The 17940-nt window shown below is 33.8% G+C and overlaps 1 protein-coding gene across 1 annotated transcript; it reads left to right on the forward strand.

Annotated features, from left to right (window-relative positions):
- Positions 1 to 428: 428 nt before the first annotated feature.
- Positions 429 to 1109, forward strand: LOC115956520. Its single transcript, XM_031074872.1, has 2 exons — positions 429 to 665; positions 900 to 1109. The coding sequence occupies exons 1-2, from the start codon at positions 429 to 431 to the stop codon at positions 1107 to 1109; spliced, it is 447 nt and encodes a 148-aa protein (XP_030930732.1).
- The last annotated feature ends 16831 nt before the right edge of the window (positions 1110 to 17940 follow it).

Below are 17940 nucleotides of genomic sequence, written 5' to 3' on the forward strand. Positions count from 1 at the left end.
GTGTGATTCTCTTCTCCCCTGAAAAAGACATCCTCAAATATGGGGTAAAACTCCAATTCCCAACGATGAATAATGAAGCAAAATATGAAGCCGTCTTGACGGGCCTATGGGTGGTAAAGGCTCTGGGAGTGAGAAACCTGAAGTTGAACTCTGATTCAAAACTCGTGACCGGATAGATGAATAGTGAATACGAGGCTAAGGAGGATAGAATGAAGAGGTACTTAGCGCTGACTAGTCAGTTAATTTCTAACTTTGATGATTTCAAGATAACCCAGGTACCCCGAGAAGAAAATTCTGAAGCAGATGAGGTTGCCAGACTGGCATCATCAGAGACCAGCGAGAGATAACTTAATTTGTTAGTGGAGGTGTAGTATCTCCCAAGCATCGAAGGACTTGAAGTGAGTTGTGTACTGTCAGGAAAAAGCTGGATGGATCCAATAGTCACTTACATCAAGGATGGTAGTCTTCCGTCAGACCCAGCCGAAGCTCAAAAAGTCAAGATTAGGTCGTCCAAGTTTACAATCTTGAATGACGAGCTGTACAAAAGGGGATTCTTTCAGCCCTACTTGAAGTGCCTTGGCCTAGAAGATGCTGAATATGTTCTAAGGGAGATCCATGAAGGAGTGTGCGGGAATCATTCTAGACCACGCTTACTCGTCGATCAGGTTGTTCGCGTAGGGTACTTTTGGCCAACAATGCAGAAGGATGCAGCTTAGGTCGTCCAGAAGTGCGACAAATGCCAACAATTTGGAAATGTGCAGCATGTCCCAGTAAAGCATTTGATGAGCATAACTTCACCCTGGCCATTCTCCACATAGGGAATCGACATAATAGGCCCCCTACCTCGTGGTAAGAAACAGGTAAAGTTTTTGGTCATTTCTATTGATTATTTTACGAAGTGGGTGGAAACAAAACCTCTTGCAGTCATAACAGAGGCGAAGATACAGCACTTCGTGTGGAAGAATCTTGTTTGTCGGTTTGGAATCCCTCGCATCATCATCTCTGACAATGGTCGACAATTTGACAACAGAAAATTCAGAGATTTCTGCAGAGAATTGGGTATAAAGAACCATTACTCTTCACCTAGTCACCCACAGGCCAATGGCTAGACAAAAGTTATAAATTAGACTTTGCTCAAACTAATCAAAACCTGACTTAAGGGGGCAAAGGGGGCATGGCCTGACGAGCTCTTAGGAGTTTTGTGGGCCTACAGAACGACGGTAAGAACCCTGAAGGGCGAGACTCCTTTCAAGATGACTTTTGGAACAGAAGCAGTGGTCCCTGTGGAGATTGGAGTATCAAGCATTAGGAAAGTGTGGTACGACAAGCAAAGTAATGACGAAGGTCTCAAGTTAGCCTTGGATTGTTTACCCGAAGTCAGAGATGATGATGCGCAGAGAATGGCCCTATATTAGGAAAGGATGATAAGGTATTACAACCAGAGGGTCAAGCTAAAGCGATTCAACCCAAGAGATATGGTCCTGCGAAAGGTTTCACAAGCCACCAAGGATCCAAACGACGGAAAACTAAGCCCCAACTGGGAAGGCCCATACAAGGTCGTCTGTTACTCAAGAAGGGGTAACTACTACCTGGAAGACACAGAAGGAAAGGCTTTACCTTGTCCATGGAATGCTGAAAATCTTAAGAAGTGCTATCAGTAAAGGAGCAAAGCCTTAGCCTTAATAAGTTCCAAGATTTGGAAAATCTCGTTTATCCACTCACAGATAAGCGAGACATTGATTTTCATTTCGTATTTGTACTTTCATTATGCATATGTTTCATTTCCTTCTAATATTTTATCTTTAGCACTTGTTGTGTTTCCTTGTAATTCCCTTTTTATAAGCAAGGATGAATAAAATAGGCCAAGCGTTTGCAAAATCATTTCCTTTCAAATGATCAAAACAGTAACATTTCACGGAAGGGCTCCCTAAAGTTAAGGATAGAAATTCCCATCAATATGAATGACGAGGATAAAAATCCAATGAAAGTGATAAAAACTCTAAGTTTAAATCACAAGGATAAAAAATCCCATCAATGAGAATGGCGAGATTAAAATCCAAATTTAAGTGATAAAAACTCTAAGTTTAAATCACAAGGATAAAAAATCCAGTCAATGAGAATGACGAGATTAAAATCCAATTTAAGTGATAAAAACTCTAAGTTTAAATCACAAGGGTAAAAAATCCCGTCAATATGAATGACGAGATTAAAATCCAATTTAAGTGATAAAAACTCTAAGTTTAAATCACAAGGGTAAAAAATCCCGTCAATATGACTAACGAGATTAAAATCTGATCTAAGTGATAAAAACTCTAAGTTCAAATCACAAGGATAAAAAATCCAGTCAATGAGAATGACGAGATTAGAGTCCAGTGAAAGTGGTAAAAACTCTAAGTTTGAATCACAAGGATGAGAAATCCCATCAATATGAATGACGAGATTAAAACCCAACCTAAGTGACAAAACCTCTAAGTTTAGATCACAAGGGTAAAAAAGAAAATCCCGTTAACACGATTGGCAAGGTTAAATTCTAACTTAAGCAATAAAAGCTATGCGTGTGAATCACAAGAGCAAAGACCTCATCAAAGCTAGCTAGGGAAATGCTAAGTCCAAAACGAAAGAGCAAATACTCCATCAACACAAACAAGAATCAGAGCTATGGGGGCAAACATAATCTATGAAAAACCTTAGGAACATCATCAACAGAAGAATTCAGCAAGCAAGGTTATAATTCTAAGCACAAAAGTCATAAGCAGTTTGTAAGACGGCCCCAAAACCGAGGGGAAACCCGTCATTTCAAAAAAGTTGAAAGCCTCAAAGACAAGGAGGCAGCTGTTCGTCATCAAAAATATAAAACCTCAAAACAAGGGGGTAACTATTGTTTTCCAAATATAAGAAGAAAAAAAAAAAGGAAACGATGATAAATTAAGAAGGAGGGGTAGAGGATTTGTCCATGTTTTTGCCATCAGTTGCTTTATCTTTTTCTGGAATGCCAGACTTATCCCTCTCTGGTTCCTTAGACTTGTCCTCAAGAATCTCGGTATCAATCTTCTCAAAATCTAAGTTGGAAAAGTCTACTGCCGTGCTATGGTGCTTCATCGTCCATCTGTGCAAGAGCTCAAACCCCTTGAAGTACTGTATGAACTGGAGGTCTGAAAATTCTTCTAACCCTTTGAACTTCTTGATGACCTTGGCCCTTTCCTGGTCAGTCTTCAAAAGAGCCGCCTGAATCTCTTCGTCTTTCTAGACGACCAAAGCCTTCTCCACACGAAGGGCTTCTATCAGCTCCTTTATCTTCTGGTTCGCCTCGTTCTTCTCATTCATAGTAGTGGTCAAGTCCTTCTTCAATTGAGAGCATTCAACCTCCACAGATTCTGCCTTCGATGTGGCCACCACGACCTTCTTCTCTGTATTCAGATAGTCTGCAGTAATGCGCAACGATTCCCCAAGGACTTGATTGGAGTAAATAGAAAAAAGAAAAGTTACACTTGTGTTCAAGACAAAATCCAAAAGCGACACTAGAAGAGCAGAGTTGCTTACCTACATAAATTTGTGTATATGTCGACTGACGAGCTCATGAGAAGGAATAGACAACAAGCCCTTTAGCTCGTCATTGGTGATAACATTGTGCGCACGACCTAGGGCAGTAGTAGGGTCGTCCCACACACTCATCCCAATCTTGCTCTTCCCCTTTGAGTGAGTGGGGGAGTTACAGCAGTCACCTCCAGTGAGGGGGTTGGAGAAGGAGGAGCTACATTAACAGTTGGAGAAGGGGCAGCATCAACCTTTTCATCACCAAACTTTCTTTTCTTCGAATCAGATGTCAACTTAGCCAGAGGTTCGTTCTTTAAGTCCTTAATACGAGCATACTTATCTTTACTATATATAGTTGCCATTTCTTTTTTCTTTTTTTTTTAAAGAGATAGAGGGAAACCAAGGCCAAACAAGTAATAGACGAAGTTAGAAAAAAGTGACGAAGTTAGCAAGAGTGACGACAAAGTTAAGGAAAGCAACAAAATTGAAAAGGCTAAGGACAGACAAGATCTTACTCTTTTCCTCTCGACGAATCTTCTTTAACACGTATCTCAAAGGCTCTGGACCTAAGCAGCAGGCGTATAACTGACGAGGATTAACAAAATCGTCAAAGTCGTCCACTTCACAAGCGTAAGCAAGCACAGCGTGAACACGATGACGATATTGGTCTTCTAAGTCAGGTCGATCAAGAGCTGCAGTGGATCAGAAAAAGAGATTCATCAAACGAAGAACCCAAACAATGAAAAGAAGCAAGGAAGAATGATGGAGACACACACCAAGGGCTAGGACTTCCCATTTTCGTAGTAATCTGGGGACTTCTCCCCAGAAGTCATCAGACAGAGTTTCCCAACCTTTACCTGAGACAAAGAAATATCGTGATTTCTAATCATGGAAAGAAAAGGGAAAACCCCTAACTATCCTAAACTTCCTATCCCACGGCAGGAGTTCAAAATAGCCATAGTGGGTTAAAGCTTTTAAACGGTACAAATACAAAAACTCATTCAGGGTTATCATCACCCCGTCACAGGCATACAACCAAATAGACATACAACTAATAATCATCCTCCAAGCATTGGGGACAAGTTGACCTGGAGCGATTTGAAACTCGTCCAACACTTGCATGATGAAGGGATGAACGGGAAAACGAAGACCGCACAGGAAGTTGGCCTCATAAAAACACACTTCCCCGTGGGCGAAATTACAAGCCTTTTCACCCAAACGGGGCAATCTGACGGAAGTTCCTTTAGGGAACTGGAACCTCTTCCTGTAACCTTTCAAATGGCTTTCTTTGAGGGAACAAAACTCAGAAAGAGCATGCAAAGGCCGCGAGGTTGAGGTTGAAGGCAATTTGGAGACTACGGTGTCAACAACTTGGTTTAAAGACTCAGCATTGGAAGACAAACCGGTCTCCAACTCACTAGACCTGACATCATCTACCCTATACTTGACAAGGTCCATCTCTAAGTAATACTTAACTAAAGATTGACGGATTAGGGGATAGAGGGTGAACAAAACGGGCCTAATAGCAGAACTACGGGACACAAACAGACCTAACTGAGGACGTCGACTAGAAGAGTGCTCAAGGAAGACTCCCAACTTGGCAAAGAAAAAAGAGATCGAGGGGCACTCTTGACTGAGATGCTTAAAACCAACCATTAAAACGAAAAGTGAAGAAACCTTACTAGAGATTTTGAAGATGAAGATCACTTGGCGCTTCAAAATCCAGGCAAAATAGAGCGAAGGTAGGGGAATGGTTTTCTCTAAAAAGGAAAACCCAAAATTAAAGCGTGCCAAAACCGATGTAACTTCGCACGCACCCCCAATCGAGAACCAACACATGCCCATTTCCTGAAGGAGCAGTCACTTCACATTCAAACCAGAATGATGGATTTCGAAAATTGCAGAAAACTAGATCATCGCGTCCAATCACATTCCTAAGATCGTCCAAACTCATGACGACCACGGAATGGGGGGGCAACTGACGAACATCCATGATAGGTCGTTTGTAAGAGCAATGATCACAATTGCGTCCTTTGTAGAGACAAACGTAGGGGCAAGACCCCGCCGACACAATCAAAGGCATGCGTGCACACATTGATAGCACATATAAATGCTAGCTGGGCAACTGGCAATCCATAACTACACCGAGATAGTTACAAAAGCAATAACGGCACAACGGTTATTTGTTGTGCCTTAACTGAGATTATCATTACCCATTAAATGCAACGGTCAGGAGAAAAACGCTCAACCCAGCATTTAATGAACATAATTGCACCAACCTGAAGAAAGCTATAAAAGGTGATCCCAGCTCTAAGGTACGAGACAGGTAAAATTACTAGAGAGAAAGAACTGTGAGAAAGTTTATTTTGGAAGTACGTAATCTGACTTAACCATCGGAGTATTCTCAACTGGCCTCACGCCGGCGAAGACATTCCTTTGCTTTCTTCTTGTCTTGACAACAGGTCTCGAAGATTGTCCATTTCACTGATGAGGAACATATTGACGAGGTACATTTTCGGCTTCATCAAATAACATTAAACAACGACAAAGACAAAGTGCCCGTTTGTTTGCACTTTTGAAGTGCAAAAAGTGCTTTTTCAAACCATTTTTTCTATCTGCCCGTTTGGTAAGACTCAAACTTCCTGCTTTTTCTAAAACGTGGCTTTTTGAAATGTGAACAAACGTGGCTTTGACACAACACAGCTCTGACAAGCTTTTACAAAAGCTAACGCGCGTTGATAAATGTTACCATTGAGAAGCTCTCTTCAATTACCAAATTGCCCAACCATTTTGATTGAAAACCCAATTTTGCCCTTTGATAAATCAAGGTCTGTAGCTAGAAAGTCACGGCTTCCTCTCATCTCATCTTCAAGAACAAGCCTCTCCTCCGTGCTGCTACACAATCCGGACCGTGCTGCTGCAGGTAAATGTTTCTCTTAACTGATCCGAATCAATCTTCTTCGTCTTCTTCTTCTTTCTTCTTTCTTCTTTCTTCTTCATCTTCTTCCCAAATTACTTGTGAAGATCAAGATGAAGAAGTGCGTGGGTGTAGGTTGTGTGACTGAATGTGTGGAGGTAAGTAGAGAAAGAGAAAAAAGAAATGGTATGTTCTGGAATGAGAGTGGACAAATTCTAGAAGCTTGATCTTCTGGTGTGTTCTGGTGAAAAAGAAAAGTATAAAGAAAAGTCAAAAGTGGAGATATGGAGAAGTAAAGAATACACGTGTGTGGAGGAGAAAAAAAGATGAAAAAATATATAAAAATAAATGTGTGGATGAAAGAAAAAGAGATAAAGAGAAAAATAAAATTAAGAAATGCTACTATAATATTTTCATACTATTTTCACAATAAATCTTAAGTGGTGGGTTGTTACTAGCTAATACTAGTGGAAAAAATAATTTAAGTGGTGTGTTCAAATTAAAATCAGTGACAACTTACCATGTATGATTTGTTGTGAAAATATTGTAAAAATATTTTTACAACAAATTTTAGTTAACAATAAATTATTATTGTTGTTGTTATTATTATTATTAAGTAGTTTTTTTAGTAAGTATTATTAAGTAGTTGATTTAATTATGAAATAAACTCTCTTATATATATTGTCATTTTTTGGTAATTTACAACTCAAACTACCACTTTTATAAGTTCTAGCCGAACACTCAGCTTTTTGAAAAAGCATTTTTTAATATTTTTTACCAAACACTGAATTTTTACAAAAAATACTTTTTCATAAAACACTTTTTAAAAACTTCACTTTTTCAAAAAACTCAATTTTTAAAAACTGAACCAAACTCACCCAAAAGACTCCAAAGACTATTCCAGTAGTATTCTCCAAAGACTCCAAAGCAGGACTCAATTGCCTGTGGTTTTACATCGAGGTAATAACGAACGCCTGTGGTTTTGTAGCACATTCAAATTCCACACTGCTATATAAGAAAAACCACCTCAACTCCCTAACACCAGTAAATCGAAATCCCAACTTCTCATAACTCTCTTTTAAGTCTTTAACCCATCAAACTACATCTCATTTTTTTTTTCTAAATTACTAGAGAGCACAACAAGCATGAGTTCAACTTTGAATGAACAAGGTGATTGTAGTTGGAATTATCCAATTAGATCACCGCAACAATGTACCAAGAACGATAAATCATATTATCAAGCCAAGGAAGCCTCTGCCACATCTTCCTCTGCAGTTTCTGATAAGAAGAAACGATCAATGGAGGAGTCAATGAAAAAAATCATGGACTTGAGCTGTTGGGGTCCGAGCACAATCAAATTTTAAATTTCTTTGTACTATCAGTAGAGTGTGTGTAATCCCAAATATGTGCTCTTATTTCATTGCACATATTTTTTTTTAAGGAAATTTAATTCCAATCCACTTGGTTTTAGGCTTTATGTTTTTCATCCTCCATTTTTTGGGTGTTTTCACTTTTCACTTTGATCCTAAAAAAAATTTAATCCTTAATCCTTAATCCTTTAAAACATGTTCATTCACATTTTACTATCATCTCGCTTGTAGAATTTACTAATGTGGTTGACAAAATTCTTGTGTCACATTAAAGGGCGTAATTAAAAGCAAATGTTTAACTTGCTTAGTTAGCAAAAAATGTCATATCAATTAAAAATTGAATTTAATTGTAAATTACAAATTTAAAATTTGACGTAATCTTGATGTTGTTCCTCAAATTTCAAAATTATGATCCATTCCCCTAACATTACCTATGATCCATTCCCCTAACACAAATTTAGTAAAATGGACATGTTGTGTGGGGTAGGTTTAGTCATTACTTGAGAATTGGAGTTTCCACTCTTGTTTTCTCTCCAATTTGGAAAGATGAGTTTTTGTTGGGCTAGGGAAGAAAATGCTTGGATCCACTAAAAAATTTTCTTCCTTTTTCTCCTTATCAAACAATAACAAAACCTATTTTTTCTCATATTTTTTTTCCATTATTTTTCATCCTTCCTATTTCATCTCCAATCAAATATACCTTAAATACTCCACATGCGATGGTCTTTTTTTGAAAATGCACAGGGAAGTGTTACCGGATAAAGCCCTGCATCAAGATCCCCATACTACAGCATAGGGAGAGGTTTAGCGTTTGAACGGGCGTGTAAAATTCCAAGCCATTACCCCCAAGGGTTTCACATGCGATAGTTGATCCAATAAAAAATGTCATGTCATTTAATTGTGCCGCATCAATTATATAGCCTAAAAAAACTTTAAAAATAATCTTTTTTAAGAATCCAAAAATTACATAAAATAATATGGATTATATCAGCGTGCAACTTGCTTGTGAATAATGCTTCCAAGGCTGCGGAGGCCGAGGTTTGTGCTCTGGGGGGTTTCATTGATTTTGTAGATGAGTTTCACAAATGGTGATATGGATGGTGATGTCATGGTGTGGTGGGAAAAATGAGTAAATTCTTGGATGAACTCTATTTCTTGATCATGATTTTCTAGACTTGTGTGTTGGTTTGCTGAGATTTGTTCCCTGATTTTATATGGGCCTGTGAGTGTGCGGTTGTTTCCTAAGATTATCAAGTGGAAAATTGAAAAGTGATGTTTGAGAAAAAAAGAGTGTTTCTAAGAAAAAGAGTGTTTTCTTAATTTTTTATTCTTAATTTTTGGAATGAATGCTTAAGCTAAATCACCAAATTAATTAAAATAAGAGCACTCGTAATCACGTGCTTCCACTAATTAAGAACTAAGAAACCAAACAAAAGTAAACCGCCCTGGAATTTGGAAAACCACTGCCAGAAATCTGGGAGCCGTGAAAAATCCAAAGAAATCAACCCCAGTTTCTCACAAAACCACCTGCCAAGAATACTCTAGCAAATTTAATTCCAGGCTTCCAGCCCACTTTATTCATTCCCCTATGGCCCTATATATTTATGAACCAAACTGGCAGTGTTTACTAGGCAAAACAACCTTTTCTAAGCGATCAACAAATTTCAAGAACTACCACCTTAAACCAAACTTTATATCTTTCTTCTACTCCTCTGTCATATTTCAGTGAAGTAATTGAGAGAGAAAGTGAAAGCGAGATGGGTCGTAATAGTAAGGTGTGCAAGTATGAGTTGGCATTCAAGGCTGTTCAGCCGAAGACAAATGTTGTGGCAGAATCTGCAAACAATAATAACGGAAACAAGTTATGGCAAATAGCTGGGGGTTTGACTCAGGCACAGAGGATGAAACTTGATGAGAAGAGGAGGAAAGAGAAGGCTGAGAATCTCTTGCACTTGATTTGCTGGGGACCCAATTAATTTTTATTTTCTAGTTTTTTATATACCTTTTTGTGAAATATGGAGATACGTAATTAAAAAAAAAAAATGTTTTTTTTTTTTTTTTTTTTATGTTTGTCATAGAAGTAGTATGCAATGACCAATGAGTGTAATTCTAGGCAAAAAAAAAAAAAAAAAAAAAACAGAAGAAGAAGATATGTTTGTCATAGAAGTAGTCTGCAATGACCAATGAGTGTAATTCTAGGCTTATATTAAACTTTAGCATATAATGAGTCTAATGACTAATCTAAATTAGAGCTATTTTGCTCCATTTTTTCATCTTCCTTTTTTTCTTTTTTAAATTTTATAAATTTCTTTTTTCCCCCATTTCCTTATTTATGAATGAACACAATTAATAAGTTATTTTTCTTGTTTTTGGAACCGTGTAATTTTTATCAGAGATAGTTTCAAATTATAGTGTCTATTCTTAATAATTTATTTTTTTCATCAAATTAAAGCAGTAATTATTATTATTATTTTAATATAAGTAGGGATTAAATTCATATCTCTTATTCAATAACAATTTTTTATTATAAATTAAGCTAATTGGAATCTATAGGAACTTCGTAGGTTTTTTTTTTTTTTTTTGGACTTGGAAGACAAAATCACAAATAAACTATTATATACTTGTGGAGAGCAGTCACAACACACAGGCATTAGAGCATTTCCATTCAGTTATGAAAAATAAAAATCTTCTCAAGAAAACCAAAATCTTTTTTTATAAATATATCAAAAAAATTGCTACTATTATGTGAGGGCCATAGCGTAGCGTAAGGGGATAAGACCATCATGAATTTGGTTATATGGGTTTGAATAAATTTCTTCTCAATTTCAAATCAATACCAAAGGAGTCTGCTCCCCTTTACTTGTTGGTTGAGTTTATTGATTGCTTCAAGTCAAATTAGAATTCAAGAGTTGGTATTAGTACAATAAGAATTAAAAAATCCAAAAAATGATGGTCAAATTAAAGATTCAAGAATTCAGATTTGTTTTATTAAAAAAAAAATTTCAAGAGTTGGGGTATCTTTTTCTGGTATCATTAATGAACAATCCCAAAAGATGATTGTCAAATTAAGAATGATAAACAATACAAAAGGATGATTGCAATTCCATTAAACAATTAATTATGTAAAAATTCAATCAAAAGAGAACCATGAAAAGTCAATAAACTTTGAATGAGATTTCACATTATGTATTTGAATTTCAATTGTGTTTGGCCAGAGTAAGGGTCCGTTTCCGTTTGGGAATAGTTTATTTAGCTAAAATTGAAAACTTTTTACTGAAAGTACTGTAAATAAAGATAAAAGTAGCTGAAATAGTATAGTAGAATCCATGAATAGTACCAAAAAATGCAGTGGGATCCATAAATAGTAGCAAAAATAAGTTGAATAGTAAAATAAGTTGGCTTTTTAAGCCATGCTAAACACCATAGTTGTTAGTATCGTACGATACACGATACATATCGTGTACAAAAAGTTTCGTATCATAAGGGCGTATCGTAAGTACTCATGAATCGTCCGATACATTGGTGTGTATTGTATGAATCGTATTGTATCGGTGAATCATATGTATCATACGATACATAGACATGTGGGTTTAAAATGGGTTTTTTTGTTAAAATTTGTGGTTTTATTTGATTTAAACAAGTTGTTAGACTTTGTTAGTATAAAATTATTGGGAAACTTAATTGAGTCTAATGAAATAGCAAGTCTATGAGTTTTTTTCCTCCCTTCTCTTTCTCCTACAAAATTTAGACTATACTCATAATACTCACTTTCATATGGGCAAATTTATTTTCTATGCTATTAATAATGTATTAAATGAAAATATAATTATTTTTTAATTTGTTATTATTATTTTGAGTCTAAAAGGCTAGAATGCCAAGAAAAAAACCAAAAAAGAAAAAGAAAAAAAAGAAAGAGAGTAAATGTTGATAATAATAAAGAAAATGTCTATGAAAAAATAATTTTGCAAGCTACTAAACATGATAATAACATTGACTTAGATGGAGTTGATTAGCCAAGATAATGAAAATATATTATTATTTTGGTTCATATATCATGTATTACTTCTGAGTTTAATCAATTTGAATGTGCATGTTATAAACATAAGTTAATTTGATTTATTTAGCTAGTTTTGTTAAATTTTATTACATAAATAATGATTAAATTGGTCATTAGTTGAATATATTTTGAATTTATAATGAATGTACCTTTTATATATGTATATTTATAATTATTTCTAATTTTATTAGGTGTTTGTATATCTTACGATACACGAATCGATATGATACATGATATAGAAAAATCAAAAATTGATTCACGGTACAATTCACGATTTGACAACTATACAGAACACACACTAAAACGTGAATTTACTTTGAAGCTTTTTTTTATAAGAGAGATGATTAGGTTTTTTTTTTTTTTTTTTTTTAATATTTTTAAAAATAAGAATATATAACATCTACTCCATGCTTATTAATTTTTATATTTGTTTCAAGATACTAATCGGTTAATTTTTGGTGTCAATAAGATTCAACTTCACATCTTTTATTCGATTATTAGAAATTTTATTAGTTAAACTAATTAGAACTCACACTTATTCGAATATTTTATAACAACGAACAAGATATGATCATTACAATTACAATTTCCAAATTAACACTATGCTTTTTAGTAGTAAGAAATTAAATACTTGTCTTACAATTAGATTGAAATGGTCATTTTTATCCTGGGTATTTGTTTGTACAATTATCCTATCTCAGCAAATGTCATAGCTAGGTTTTATATATTTGGCTTTTATTTATACGAACCAATAGTATTACCACACACACAGAGATTAATATATATATATATATATATATATATATATGAGAGAGAGAGAGGTTCAATTATTCAAGTTAGGCATGGTGTACCTTCTCAAAAAAAGAGTTAAACATGGTGTAACTTACGTGAAGTAATAATTTTTTTAAACCTTTGATTTTTATCAAATATAATGATAACAAGATACTAGTGTTATAGTACTCCCATGTCATTAGCTCTCTACTTTCTCGCCATCGGTACCAACCTATCTTCATGGGTCCAGAGCTCAACAAGCAAGTCACTTGATTTTAGGATTGTTATTTTCTTTATACTGAACAGTAGTTAAATTTTTACAAGAATGAGAGAGAGAGAGAGAGAGGTAAATTGTGGAGTGAAATTTAAGCCCATAACACACGCAGGAAAGAAAAATGTATCACTTGAGCTAAGAGACTTATAATTATGATTAATATTTCATTTCATATAGAAGGTTTGCAGGTGGGACAAAATTAGGAAGGGTTGTTGATGGAAGCTCTCACAAATGCATTTTACTACAACAAACCCTTGCACACAAAGAGCACGAAAACATTTCAATGGGTAGTAAATGAGCACTCCGATGGTTAAGTATGTAATGGTGGTGGATGAGATAAGATTTCGGATAATATTTTTCATGGCTAGAATTTCATACACCCCTCTGACGTTGAAAAAGATACTATAGCCACAATTGGCACGCTTTTAGATCTCTTATGGCATTATTACCTGCCCATCGTGCTTTTAGATGACGTAATTTTTCATTTTCCAATCTTGCCAGGTTGGGACACATTTCTAAATGGTGATTGGGACATCCTTTTTGGGGACATGCCACATCACATAAAATACTGAGTGGGTGGTTGTGAATGAAATAAAAGCAGTTGTGACTACTCTAAATTTCCAATCAGCCTTTAGGGGTTTGACTTGGCTGATCTCCAATCCCACTTTTGCTCTTGTATTATGTTCCAACCCCCCCTCCCCAAAACAAAATTTATAATTTATTTCAATTCAATTGTTAAAGTTTTTTATCATGAAATAAAATGACTAATGATTTTTAAAAAATACGATTGGTTTCTTGGTTGAATACTCATGAATAATTATCATAAAAGGGATGTTATAATTAATTTTAAATCTCACCATATTTATAACTAAAAATTATAATTTGATCGACCATAGGCACAATATTCCAATTTAAATAATCTCTTCTAAGTTAAACTCTCCGCTATAAAAAACTTAGCCTGTTTGGTATATGTGTTTAAACACATGTTTTCAGTTTTTAAATAACATTACACATATTTTCATACAATTTTTTAGCTATACATATTTCCAAAAAATACTGAAAACTGTTGTTTAAACACACGTACCAAATGGACCCTTATTTTCCCAACTTAATTGAAATGAGAACATCAGTTGTCATTATTCACCAGCATTTATCTTAATCAAAATGTCACTACTACTACTAGGCCTTAGTTTAAGAAAAACATCAATTGTTGTCTCAAAGGTTTGTGTTGTTTTTTTTTTTTGTTTTGGGTAACAAGGGATAATGGATTAGATATTAGAAAATAAGTTTGTTTAAAGTTACGCCCTGTATATAAACGGCTACAAAGTTTTCAACCACACCGATTATCAAAACACAAGATGATAATTGGCATTAAGTTATTTAGTTATCAACGTTGTCATTTATCAATGCATGTAGAAAGAAAGATGTTATGATTAAGACCTTGTTTTCTGTTTCATTTTCCGAGTAAGGAATTTTGGTCAATTGGATTGGTGACAATTGGCATCCACGTCTACAGTCAGTGTTTATTATTATTATTATTATTATTTGAGAATCTATTATTATTATTATTATTGTTATTATTTTTTTTTCCGAGTCCCAAAGTACAATCTGAAACCCCATATTAGGCTTAAATTAATGTAATAATAACACTGGCTTTTGAGTTAGTTGCAAAAATAAATAAATAAAGTCCTTAGATTTTAACTTTTTTTCTTTTCTTTTAAAAATCCTTAGATTTTAACTTTTTATTTTTATTTTTATTTTCTTTTAAAAATAGTTTCAAATTTCACCATTGATAATTGCTTTTTATTATCATATTTGGAAATCAAATGATATTTTGGTATAAATGAGAATGGTATAAGTAGAATGACAAAATTTAAGTACAGTATTTTAGGTGCGGTTCTTTAAGTTCCCTTTTTAAGATTTAACCATGTGATTACTTAACTAAAAAATACACTTTTATCCTATGTGCAAAAATTCACATGACAAAATCTTAAAAAGGGAACTTGAAGAATAGCACTTAAGTACTATACCTAAGTTTTGCCTAAGTGTTTCTCAAAAAAAAAAAAAAAAAAGTTTTGCCTAAGTAGAAATTAAACTCAAGATACTTTATCAATTGAGTTAATTAAAATCACTCAATTATTATTTATAACTCTTAAACTTTATATATCAAATTGACCCATAAAATAATATATATATATATATATATATTTTGTGGAAAAATTATGTAACTATCATGTGATCAATAAAACAAATCAATAGGTGAATTTTCTTAATAAGGTCACGTGATGATCACATTATTTTTCTATTCATAAGGAGTAACTAAAATATATTTTAGGAGTCAATTTGATTAATATAAAAACCTAGAGAGTTATAAAAAATGAATTGAAGTGTCGGTTTGGCATAATTTATTTTTTTAAGTACTGTACCTAAGTCTTGCCCTAAGTAGAAATTAAACTCAAGATACTTTATCAGTTAAGTTAACTGAAATCACTCTATTATTATTTATAACTCTTAAACTTTATATATCAAATTGACCCATAAAATAATATATATATATATATATATATATAAGTGGGGCCAGAGAACTTATAACCCAGCCCACTTTCCATTAGGACACAGGGCTCGTGCAGAGGAAAGTAGTTGTCGAGGACAAGTAGTGAAAGACCAAATAACCTAGAGATGCAGCCGAGGATGACCCTGTCCTCGGCATCCCAAGATTTAAAAGGGAAAAGCGACATGTCGTCAAAGGTAGCCTCCAAAGCGCCCCCAGAAGAAAAGACGAGTAGAATGGGACCCACATGAGGGTACAGAGTGGGAGTGGTTCAAAGAAAAGACGTCACCTCCGCATTGAATGCGCCAACAAACATCATAACCATATTGATGGGAAAAGACTCCTGAACAGTGTGGTTTCGGTTATTGCAACTAACAGAAAGTAGGGGGAAGCGGCTGATGGGACAGGTACTCGAGTAGGTACCTGCCTGACCAACAGATGAAGGGTCAGGATCAACCGAGAAGGGCTATATAATGTAAAGGCTTTTGCACCAAAAAAAGGGGGCCTGAAACCAGGGTGCCTAGAAAAGGGAAAGAAAGAATAAGAACATTAAGTTTCATGGACAAGATCCACGGATAGCCTCAGCTCATCTCTATGCGTCCACTATGAGTACCATGACTACCCACCGTCCGGTGACCAAGGCCTAGCCTTTCAGCCCACGCTTTACAAATTATATTGTTTGGACCCTTATCGTGCGAACCTAATACCATTTTGGGGTCGTTACAAATTGAGTTCTTACAATATATATATATATATATATATTTATATATATATTTGTGGAAAAATTATGTAACTATCATGTGATCAATAAAACAAATCAATTGGTGAATTTTCTTAATAAGGTCACGTGATGATCACATTATTTTTCTATTCATAAGTGGTAACTAAAATATATTTTAGGAATCAATTTGATTAATATAAAAACCTAGAGAGTTATAAAAAATGAATTGAAATGTCGGTTTGACATAACTTATTTTTTTATCTAACAGCTTTTATGTACAAAATTTGTTGAGAATCTATTATTATTATTATTGTTATTATTATTGTTTTTTGAGAATCTATTATTATTATTATTATTATTATTATTATTATTGTTTTTATTATTATTATTATTATTATTTGTAGTACATTAGTACCACTGCCACAAGCTACCACGTTGCAAGGAATCTAACCACGTTAACTTCGATATTGAAAGTGAATCAATATCTCTGTATAATTAATTTGTTTTTGGTAGGGGATAAGTTAATGATTATTGATATTGATTTAGGAAATTTTTTTTAATTTTTTTTATGAGATAATAAAAAATTAATTAATTTTTTAATGATTTTATATATTTTTTTTAAAGAAAATAGTGTCGAACTTTTTAAAAATAATTTATTAATAATTATTCTAAGTGTACTCATTAACATGATTATTTTTTTTAATACTCCTAAAATCCAACCAACTAGCTATAATTTAATTTAAATTTTGAACAATGTCTCCCCTTGTGTTTGGACTTTAAGCACCCCATGCATATTTACATCAGAACCTACCACTAGATTGGAAGACAAGACAACAAAGCTGGACGAAACAAAGTAACAAACATACAAGATATCACCAAAAATGTCTAAATCTCCCAATAAATGGCAAAAGGCCTGTTCCAAATATGAACAATTTTACTTTCACCACTAATGTCAAAGACAATTATAACTTATAATACCATATAAATTGCCACAATTATCTTATATATTAGATTGTAATTGATTGTTTATCACTTTTATATGTACCTACAATTTTTTCCTTTAACATTTAGAGTCTATCATGTAGACAACTATGGTATAAATTATATTGTTTTTGGCGTGATCTTAGACTTTTTCAATGTGAAAAAAAAAAAAAAAAAAAAAAAAACTCAATCTTAAATGAGTAGGTGGAAATTGATTTCCAAAGCATCTTTAGAAAAGACATTTGCCTTTCTAAGTTAATAGTGCTTCCTTTTTCAAGAAAAAAAAAAGGGTTTAACAAGTAAGAGTAGTGTGTCCATACACACTTGCTAAAATCATCATGTTTCAAAAATATGATTTCACTATTTTATAATGGGAAAAGTTAATAATGCTCAAAGGATGTTGGTTCAAAAAAATATTTTTAAAAACTTTTTATAAGATACGAAAAAGACAATTGACTTTTTGACACATTTTTTTATTTTATTTGATGCAAATAGTAATAAAAATTTCTTAAAATAATTTTTTAACAAATGTTTAAAGGCACTAGTAAAAGTGACCCTTTACAATTATAGCTAAAATCGAATTTTCAAAAAACACTATCAATGTATACAGTAAACTAACTATGTGTAATAATAATTAACTAACTAGTAATTTATTACCACAATTTTATTTTTATTTTTTAATTTTATTAATCCTTGTTTTTGTTAAGTATTATTTTATTAAGCCCCACTCAGCCAAAATTGGTTTCATATCCACTGAATTCACA

The sequence above is a fragment of the Quercus lobata genome, chromosome 8, assembly GCF_001633185.2.
Source record: "Quercus lobata isolate SW786 chromosome 8, ValleyOak3.0 Primary Assembly, whole genome shotgun sequence".
Lineage (NCBI taxonomy): Eukaryota > Viridiplantae > Streptophyta > Magnoliopsida > Fagales > Fagaceae > Quercus > Quercus lobata.

Coding starts and splice junctions, on each gene's coding strand:
- LOC115956520 (XM_031074872.1), top strand. CDS start 429: ATGGATCCAATAGTCACTTACATCAAGGATGGTAGTCTTCCGTCAGAC. Junction 666..899: donor CACGCTTACTCGTCGATCAG/GTTGTTCGCGTA, acceptor TATTTTACGAAG/TGGGTGGAAACAAAACCTCT.